The sequence below is a fragment of the Mercurialis annua genome, linkage group LG6 (assembly GCF_937616625.2).
Source record: "Mercurialis annua linkage group LG6, ddMerAnnu1.2, whole genome shotgun sequence".
Classification (NCBI taxonomy): Eukaryota; Viridiplantae; Streptophyta; class Magnoliopsida; order Malpighiales; family Euphorbiaceae; genus Mercurialis; species Mercurialis annua.
Genome location: NC_065575.1, coordinates 47280313 through 47289542, shown reverse-complemented (window position 1 = coordinate 47289542; position 9230 = coordinate 47280313). Strand labels below are relative to the sequence as shown.

The 9230-nt window shown below is 37.2% G+C and overlaps 4 protein-coding genes across 4 annotated transcripts; 2 read left to right on the top strand and 2 right to left on the bottom strand.

The window, feature by feature from the left end:
* The first annotated feature begins 510 nt into the window (after positions 1-510).
* LOC126687403 (acyl carrier protein 1, mitochondrial) lies at positions 511-2036 on the top strand. The gene is made up of 2 exons (XM_050381956.2): positions 511-781; positions 1577-2036. The coding sequence occupies exons 1-2, from the start codon at positions 581-583 to the stop codon at positions 1751-1753; spliced, it is 378 nt and encodes a 125-aa protein (XP_050237913.1). The 5' UTR covers positions 511-580; the 3' UTR covers positions 1754-2036.
* A 419-nt stretch (positions 2037-2455) lies between these two features.
* Positions 2456-3435, bottom strand: LOC126687401 (putative invertase inhibitor). Its single transcript, XM_050381954.2, has one exon. It carries the CDS (start codon positions 3168-3170, stop codon positions 2631-2633), a length of 540 nt encoding a protein of 179 aa, XP_050237911.1. The 5' UTR covers positions 3171-3435; the 3' UTR covers positions 2456-2630.
* A 105-nt stretch (positions 3436-3540) lies between these two features.
* Positions 3541-5793, top strand: LOC126687398 (protein TRIGALACTOSYLDIACYLGLYCEROL 4, chloroplastic). Its single transcript, XM_050381951.2, has 5 exons — positions 3541-3867; positions 4042-4291; positions 4369-4747; positions 4961-5262; positions 5494-5793. Exons 1-5 carry the CDS (start codon positions 3590-3592, stop codon positions 5689-5691), a joined length of 1407 nt encoding a protein of 468 aa, XP_050237908.1. The 5' UTR covers positions 3541-3589; the 3' UTR covers positions 5692-5793.
* A 323-nt stretch (positions 5794-6116) lies between these two features.
* Positions 6117-7933, bottom strand: LOC126687402 (10 kDa chaperonin 1, chloroplastic-like). Its single transcript, XM_050381955.1, has 7 exons — positions 7772-7933; positions 7639-7697; positions 7483-7533; positions 7221-7286; positions 7097-7144; positions 6882-6911; positions 6117-6445 (listed from the first exon to the last, which is right to left on the bottom strand). The coding sequence occupies exons 1-7, from the start codon at positions 7854-7856 to the stop codon at positions 6377-6379; spliced, it is 408 nt and encodes a 135-aa protein (XP_050237912.1). The 5' UTR covers positions 7857-7933; the 3' UTR covers positions 6117-6376.
* Between the last annotated feature and the right edge of the window lie 1297 nt (positions 7934-9230).

Here is a 9230-nt window from a genome sequence, read left to right as displayed (position 1 = left end):
TCAAAAATCTTCAGTAGTTTAAATAGGGAAATTTGATTTGTTTTTTATTCTGAATTTTTGCTTTTTCTTATTAGGTGAACTCGTTTTTCTTTTCCTTCAAATGTGGGAACTAATCCACTAATTCTTCGATCTTAAAGGATTGAATCAATCAATTGCAAAAATAAATTTCTTTTTGATTGAGTTTCTGTTAAATATAGATATTAAATCTTTAACGGAATGAAAAGTGAGGTATCAAATCGTTTGAAAATGAGGTAGCAAATCGTGTACATAATTGAAACCGAGGTACCAAATCATTGATATAATAGAAACTGAAGTATCAAATCGTTTGAAAGTAAATTTTAAATTATTAACGGAACTAACAGACAAAATTAAAATTGAGGTATCAAATCGTTTAATTTTCAAACAAGGAATATCAAACTGTAAATTATGACAAACGTGAGGGCCCTTTTGTTCTTTCTTTTTTCTGAAAGACAAATACGGTGGCGTATATTGGCTGCTAGCGTGAGCACTTGCGTGGTACGTTTCTAGGTGAATCAAATCGAAAGGCAGCATCATTTTAGCAGGAAAAGAGAGAGAAATAATGGCACTGAGAGCGGCCGTACTTCGCCATCTCCGGATCCCCGTTCAAAGGCTAGCCGTAGCGGCACCTAATCCGCAGGCATGGAGTTTGCGTGGATCAATGAGGTTAATGTCATCCCATGACGATCATCTCACCAAGGAACAGGTCGTCCATAGAGTCCTTGATGTTATCAAGAGCTTCCCTAAAGTCGATCCAGCCTCGGTACCTCCTTTTCTTTTATTTATAATTATCCCTATTATTCATTCTCTAATTTCTATTAGGTATAACTTTACCTTTTTGTTATTGTCACTGTGACTGCAACCTTATCTAACTGCTCTATTTGTTTTCTTCCACCCCCAATCAGAAAGAAAATGATCGATCTACTTTTTATTTTCATATTGGATTACCCATGCTTTATGCTCAAGTGCGGAATCAGGAAACAATAAACTTATGAGATATTGCAGGAGATTTACTGAGTGGCAATTTCCAAAAGTAATGAGGTTTCGCAAACTTATTTAGCTACAATCAGCTTACTGTGAAGTGAGTTACATTAATTGGTTTCCATTTAGTTGTTTCCAAATTGACATCTTAGCTAATATCCAATGCAGCCATATTTGGGTTTCTCTACAGGGGAGGGAAGAAGGCTCTAAGTACCCTGCTATCCATATGCTAGATGCAAGTACTTCTCTCGATCATTTGAGATTGTATCTCGCAGACAACACATGCCCCTTGGAATTTCTGATTTTAGAATTAGCACCCATGTCTCTATAACATGAAGCCGTCATATGCCTTTCGCTGAATTGCTCCTCTCTTTGCCGTTTTTGATTCATTTTCACATTCTGTAGTTACCTTCACAGTTCACACCTTATGGAGTTGCCATTGACCTTCTCATATTAGATTTGGGCCTTGCTGTTATGCTTGCTGATGCATTTTCTAACTGTAACATCCAAATATTTTATTTCTCATTTTATGAAAATGGCTCACTGATTTTATCATTTATCCAATAATTATATGCAGGTGACTCCTGATGTACATTTCCAGAAGGATCTGGGCTTGGATAGCTTGGACAATGTGGAAATTATAATGGCTATTGAAGAAGAGTTCAAGCTCGAAATTCCAGACAAGGAAGCTGTGAAGATTGATTCATCTGACCTAGCTATTGAGTATGTTTATAATCATCCAATGGCTTCTTGATTTGGATATGGGGTTTCTTTCCATGAATTTTGTTGGAAGCCATGGTCTTCTACTTTGTTCTTGTGACTTATTGGACGTCTGTAATGGTATGGAAATAATTTAAATCTATTTGATGAAAGAGTGTCATTGGCGGAACTAGCATGACTTGTTACCGCTTTTACTTTGAATGTTTTTTATGAACTCCTCTGGTTCAAGTCATTAGGATGCCCAAGTTTGCCTTTAGATGGTCAATTGCAGGGTTAGTCCATGCCATATGCAATAAATGAAATTGTAATTTTGTGCAGCTGCCATAGTATGAGACCGGGTTTTTTTTTTTAAATCAACTATGTTTTTGACTCTATTAGATTTTTCTTCTATCTTAATTTCTCCAAATTGGAAGATGCAGTGTCCTTTACTCGTCTCAAACCATATTTAGCGCGTTTTAATGTGATTGTGGTATTGAATTCAGAGTAGACATGTGATTTGTTAAACCTTTCTCCAAAACGATATGTACTTAGTGAACGGTGTGATGACAGTTGCTTTCACCATTTGGTAGAATAATACTTTTGCTGCAGCATGGGGTTCTCAATTAATGCTTCTCTTATTTTTTGAGATGAATAACGTTTGCCGCTTGTCGGAGCTTGTGATTATTTCTGTTTTTGATTTTTCTAATGAGGCGAATAAAAGTCTTATGATTTTCACTAGTAGGACAAGCTAATGACATCATTGTAAATGAGATGAATTAGAAATCCATCTTTATTTGTTGTTTTGCTTCAACATACCATTAACATTGTGACCTGCATGACAACAAATGTGGTAATAATATATATCATGAACAGAGCTAAGTTCATGGAAACTTGTCTGAACTGGATAAATGACAGCAAGGGGATCCCTACAATTACGACGCAGAACAGTGAAGCAAATTGATGATAGAAAGTGATATAGCAGCCAACTGAAAGGTATGGTTATTCCTTGCTTTCAATGGGGAAACTACACCTTTGTCGGTGAATCCATCTGTACAGGTAGTGGAGGCGTCGATAACAGAGCTGAGTTGAATGTTAGCATCTGCAAATCGGCTAGACTTGTAGTCCTTGATGGCTTGTTTAAGGGAGGGGATGGCATCCGAGTAAAGAGCAAGGCAGTCGTCCAAGCAAGCCTTCAAGTCAGGGTTCAGTTTTTTCTTATTGAGCAGACCTTTAATGTAGCGCCTAGTTGAAGTGACATTGTGGCGGGTTAACTTGATGGAGATAGTGCCAAGGTCGCGAAGATCAGCACATTGGCAATGAGGAGACGCTTGAAGAGAAGTTAGACAGAAGTTGTAGCTGATGTTTGGATCGGTTCTGGCGCATTTCTTGCAAGTTTGTTGAATGAGATCATTAGTTGCAGCTATGGATTGGAAGGTGAGGATGAGGAGTAGAGGGAAATAACAAGGCTTCATTTGGTAATACGAGAAGCACTGATATATGGTGTAGGTGATGGGAAGAAGATTATCTACATTAGTGGATTGAAAGTTAAAATAGAAAAACAAGTAAAATGGGTAGCTTGATGAGGATGATTAACCGAGATTAAAAGAATGGCATCTACTCTTACCTTAAAAGTAATAACAACAAGACTATCATCTTCATCTATCCCGACTTAACCTCCATCTTTCAACTCGTGGTTAATCAATCTAAAAGTTAATTATTTGGTCTACGAAATTCATTAATATTTTTGAATTTTAAGAATTAACATTTGGGCCGAGTGTGCATATGAAGCAAAAAAGCAAAGGCCCAAAAGAAAGCATCGTGAGATTCAAAATGACATACAAAACAAAACCCCTCAACCTGCACAGCACAGCAGAGGCAGGATAAGAAAGAAATGGCGAACCTGAGGACGGCCATAGATTCAGGCTTCTGGGATCAGCCAATTTCGTCTCCGCAGACCCTAGAAGGATGCGCCCGCTCCATTCCGGGAGACCCTTTCCCAGTGGACGCCACTCGTGCAAGCCGTGCTCTGAGGATTCAGCAGCTCTCCTTCTTGGGAAATGGCTTTCCTCTTCGTCTCATTCCTTCTTATCATTCAACTTCTCCCCACACCAAGGACCCTCCTTCTTTCTCTCTTCAATCTGTTTTGTTCAAACTTGCCTCCTCTGACTGGTAAATTTCGAACTTCTTTATTTTTGCGTCAAAAAGAATAGCTAGCTCATGCTCATACAAAATTGAGAATTAGAGGAAGTAGGGCTCTTCAGTTAGTAGCTAACTTACTGCAATTAGTGTAGCTTTACTCGGTTCATTTTATTTTGATGCTCATGGTGCTGTGTAATTGGACAGTTGGCTTGGACTGGTTGGGCAGTTCCGACCGCAGAAATTGATCTCATCCATCAAATCAGAGTTCAGTAACGCAGAGGAAATTGAATTATCTGTTTTCAGAGATGCCGCAAAACATATTCTTGACAAGTCACTCTATTCAATTGGCATATCCTCACAATTCTCTCCAACTCCCTCTACCTCCCTGTTGCTGTCCACTGAACGGCAAGGTCACAAGGCCACTCCTCGCTACAAGACCATGCTCTTTCACCAGGCAGGTTTCCTTTTCTTTTTCAACTTGTTTGCGTGTGTGCGAGTGTGATTGCTCATGCCCTTCGTCAAACTCTGCAGCTTCCATCTCATGACATCACTTTAGAGGCTGCTTGGCCTGAGCTTTTTCTTGATCATAAAGCTCGATATTGGGATGTTCCTGAGTCTATATCCTTGGATATGGCTTCCCTTATCTCTGATTCTGGCTTTCGCTACCGCTTTGGTCTACACAAAAACAATGGTCGTCCCAAGGCTGTTAACGCCACCAATGATGAGTCGCCTCTTGCCTTGATGCCTGGAATATGTGCCAAGGCTGCTTTTTCTTATGAGAAGAGCAAGGACTTTTGGAGGAAGAAGCTGACTAAGGACAATGGTGCCAAAGAAGGCAAAGGTTCCATTTCAAGCAGTCCATATGATGTGCGTCTTGGTCAACCTCATGCAGCCATATCTGGAATTATTGGTAATGTTGCTGCACTGCAGACTAGTTGCTCTTGTTACTCATTGGCTATAAATACCTATCTTTTCACCCCAAATTTTGTTGCAACATCATTACATTGTCAAACAAAAGAGTTTAGGTGTGAAACAAAATTAGATACTTCTGTGATTGTTTTATGTATATGGTCTCTCTGATGTTTATTTGTTCCTAGTTATTTATCACTTGTCAATATATTAGGTGGATCATGTGCGGCATGGTTTGGGAGCAGAGGGAGCGCATCATCTGCGGATGAGGACAGCTCAACTAGTACAAGAAAGAGAAGTCCATTGGGTGCTGATTTATTTGGTTCCGTCTGCTACACTTTGCAACATGGGAACTTTACAAAATTATATGGCGACCTAAGCAGAGTTGATGCTCGCCTAGATATCTGCTCAGCCTTTGCTCTTACCAAAAAGGCGCTTGACATTTTTATGTCTCCAGGGAGCAATGTTGATGATCCGCTGTCGTCTCCCAGGCTGAATTTGATTCTTCAACAGCAGGTACGTTTAGCCTTTTCTTATATCCTCAGATAAGGAGACTGCTGAACATGTTAAAAAAAACATTTGAACCAAGGAACATGTTTTTGGCTGTGAAATTTTATACATGATGTATGATATTTCTGACAAATTAAAATTATATAGTAGACTGTGAAAAGCGCCAGAGATGTAAAAAAATTGAGAGGAAGAGATGTAAATTTTCAAGAGCCGCATTTGTGACGCTATATTTTGCAGGTTGCTGGCCCAATTGTCTTTCGAGTAGATTCAAGGTTTTCGCTTAGTACTTCATCTGATCAAGCAGGTCCGCATGTGGAAGATGTTATATACAGTTTAAATTACTCATTGAGGCTTTTACGCTCTGGGAAGGTGGTTGCTTGGTATTCTCCGAAAAGAAAAGAAGGGATGGTTGAGCTGCGGTTGTTCGAGTTCTGACTCACTTTATGTCATAAGCTTATTTTGTCTTAAACAGACCTAGATTTTTTGGTCTAGGTGATTCCTTTGTAGAATGCAGAGTTAGTCAGTATTCCTCTTTTATCTTTCTGTTTCTAAAGAATATTTTTATAGCCTTAGATGTTAGGTTCTTTTTCCAAGTGCCCTTTGCGCTTTCAAACTTAAAATAATCTGGCATCAAACAATTGCACGAATCTATATATCAAAGAACAGACAGGCAACATAATTTTGAGGTAAATTTGACATCGATGGCTGTCGCTCGATGCTGGTTCCCTAGAGCAAAAAGTTGCCGCTGTAATTTATGGCCATCACAAAATTGGTTTTCAGTTTTCAGGAGACAGTGCAAGCTCTCTCAGAAAAAAGTTATTATACTAAGACCCATTTTGGCTCATCGATTTAGAGTAGACTAAACAAAGTGCAAGTTCCTCAAGATATCTCATAAAACATAAATCCAAGGCTACAACTATTAACTAATAATACAAATTATTGTTTTAGCACATAAAAATTAAGATACATGATACAAGGAATGCAATATAACTAGTTCCTGATAGAGCTTACTCTCCATAATAAAATACCCAATGGGAAAGATCCCTTATATATCAATGGTGCCCGAAACAACTACTGATAGAAAATTGAGCTTTTGGAAAGCTTGCCAAAATACTGAAATTTACTCAACCACAGCGAGCAAATCACCAGCTTTGCAAAAGACGTGCCTGGTATCTGTTCCTAAATCAACCTGCATCATTCCAAACAATCAGATCAATGGAAACACAAACAAATAGCAGCCATATCAAATTAACAAAACAATTGTTATGATCACGAGACATGTCAAACAACTTTAACAGGCAAACAAGCATATCAAACCCAAATGTAATAAAATTATCATAGGTTGGAAAATAATGTTGGAGGTGCTATGATCACCCCATTCAATTCCCATCCAAAGATGGGAATATAGCCGGACATCAGATTCCTTGAAACAAGGTCTGTGCTTAAATCACCAACTATGACAGAATATGTTGCTTGATTAAGCAAAAGAATAATTTAATGTCTTTGAGAGTGTTACTTCTCACGGCAGTAAAACATCAAAGGATGGCATATTATGTTTATTAAGTTCACTCCATACAAGTCACTTATTCAGTTCACACAAGTGTCATAGTTGTAGTTAATCTTACCTCATAAGCATTTACATCTGAGAAAAGAACCTGCAAAACAGGCAAATACAAAGACCAGTGTAAACATCTAAAGTTGCATCATATGAGGTTCAAAATCATGTGTGGGATCATATACAATCCTGGAAAACAAACTTTTACAGCAGTGTGAATTAAACTTGACTGCATCACAGCGAGTCAAGCCCAATTCGCTTAAATAGAATGAGCCAGACAATTACCTTCTTTCCAGCCTCAACTTCCCCCACCTCGGAACCAACAGTTAGTACCTAAATTAAGAGATAGAAGTGTTATGCCGATGAAGTCAACATCCATTCATAAAGACAAGAATGAAACTCCATTCACCTCTCCCATTAGATATCGCTCAAACTTCACAGCTGATTTGGGCAACAAAACTCCGCCAGAAGATTTCTGTGGCAGAAAGTTAATAAATGACAATTCAAATTTTACAAGCAAGCAATTTTTTGCCAAAATCCAACTAATTAACCATCCTTCAACAGCTGAGATGTTTTTGCAGAAAAAGGCATATATCTAAAAAAAATGTTGCATTATTTATTTTCTTAGCCATAATAAGTACTTGAAAGAAGAATGAGGTGTATAAACATACATCGGGTAGGTCTTCAAGACGGATGAGGACTCTATCCGCTTGAGGAACAACCTGCAACTCTCACAACAGAAATTAGTAAATTCATGAAACTGGAACTAACAAGTGTACAAATGACTAAAAGAACACCAAATTTGCAGTAATGTCATAACTGAGTACCTTGGAGGGCTCCCATGTTTTGGAAATGGCATTGATTTTCAAAGAATTTCTCTTCAATCCTGAACACGCAAACATAAAATTGAAGTCGGAAAAGAAGAAGAAGAAGAAGAAATGAATCAATTTAAAAAGAAACCTGCAAGTCTCTGCTGAGAGAGTGAAGGGGTAGCTGATTTGTTGAGGAACAAAGGTGTTGAGATGGTAACAAAAGCAGACGCCATAGATAAGATTATGCACTTTCCTCTTACTGCGCCTTACCAATACACACGACACTCAATAAACCCTTCCCAATTATATATGCTCTGCGTTTCCCCTTTTATTTTTTACTATTTACAATTTATCCTAATTGACCAAAAAAAAAGAGTTAATATGATTTAAGGTTGTTACAAATTTCAAATTGCTTTTACTTTTTAATCTTTTTATTAATTTTTATCACATTATAAATTTTTATTAATAAAATAATATTTTTAATCAAAATACTCTTCTAAATTACATGATATGAAAATTTAAGTTACACTTTTATAGGATAAATTAAGTTTTAATACATAAATCAATTGAAAAACGATACGATCTTATTTGTAGATATGTATATACCCAAATTTGAATATATGAAAAGGAAAAAAAATAAATGAGCATTCCATAAGTGATACATAATTAGATAAATAAACTATTTTCATTAAATTTAAAATTACATACTAAATATATTTATGCCAATGTAATCTTTAAACTCAATAGTGCAACATGAGAAAAAAGAGCGTTGTTGAGGTTATTGCTTATTTATACATTAATTCACTTCATCAGATTGCCACTTCTGTTTCATAATATATACATATGATAGTGGTAAAATTAGAAGCCTGCAAATCTATTTTGCGTGAATCAGTTGTATAAAATAGAATAACAACACATCCCCGCCCTTGTAATCATGCCAATTAACACAAAAATGTTTAGGCTCCTCATAATCTGAAGAACCCTCATAGCTTGGCCAGACAAAATGCTCTTCTCCGCAGCTTTTCAAGTCCTCAAGCACCCTGCAAAATTGAATCTTTAATTCACACAACAGGGAAGGACTGTAGGGAGACAAAGACCGGCAGGATGCAATAAAAGAGTGTGATGCCAAAGTTGACGGGAAAATCGATTTGGAAACACCATCAGATTTATGAAAATAAACTTTTAGATATGAAATTATGCTGCTGCAGATCAATCAGGAACGCGAATCTTAAGGTATCACAGGAAACATCTTTGCCACAATAAATTAGACGTCTTGGCTCTTAAAGTTAGAACCCTTTGTCTCATACGTCACTAGGCCACAAAATTCTACTCCCTCCGTCCCAATGGAGTTGTCCACTTTGAGAAATTTTTTTGTCGCAAAACTCTTGTCTACTTTCAAAAAGTAATTAACTTTTACACCCAATTTTTCTATATTACCCCTATAAAAGATCCACTAATGAGTAAGTAAATTAAAAGTAAATAGTAAGTGGACCCTATATTAAATAGGGGTATGACAAGAAAAGTAAGAAAAAGTTTACAAAACCTATAAACAATAATTGCTTTTCTTAAACTGTGTGATAAAGGCAAAGTGGACAACTCTATTGGGA

Excerpts from the sequence above, each read along its gene's own strand:
- LOC126687403 (XM_050381956.2), top strand. The coding sequence starts at position 581 with ATGGCACTGAGAGCGGCCGTACTTCGCCATCTCCGGATCCCCGTTCAA. Across the intron at positions 782-1,576 it reads CTAAAGTCGATCCAGCCTCG|GTGACTCCTGATGTACATTT; the intron begins GTACCTCCTTTT and ends AATTATATGCAG.
- LOC126687401 (XM_050381954.2), bottom strand. The coding sequence starts at position 3,170 with ATGAAGCCTTGTTATTTCCCTCTACTCCTCATCCTCACCTTCCAATCC.
- LOC126687398 (XM_050381951.2), top strand. The coding sequence starts at position 3,590 with ATGGCGAACCTGAGGACGGCCATAGATTCAGGCTTCTGGGATCAGCCA. Across the intron at positions 4,292-4,368 it reads AGACCATGCTCTTTCACCAG|CTTCCATCTCATGACATCAC; the intron begins GCAGGTTTCCTT and ends CAAACTCTGCAG. Across the intron at positions 4,748-4,960 it reads AGCCATATCTGGAATTATTG|GTGGATCATGTGCGGCATGG; the intron begins GTAATGTTGCTG and ends TCAATATATTAG.
- LOC126687402 (XM_050381955.1), bottom strand. The coding sequence starts at position 7,856 with ATGGCGTCTGCTTTTGTTACCATCTCAACACCTTTGTTCCTCAACAAA. Across the intron at positions 7,698-7,771 it reads CTCTCAGCAGAGACTTGCAG|GATTGAAGAGAAATTCTTTG; the intron begins GTTTCTTTTTAA and ends TTGCGTGTTCAG. Across the intron at positions 7,145-7,220 it reads AGCGATATCTAATGGGAGAG|GTACTAACTGTTGGTTCCGA; the intron begins GTGAATGGAGTT and ends CTCTTAATTTAG.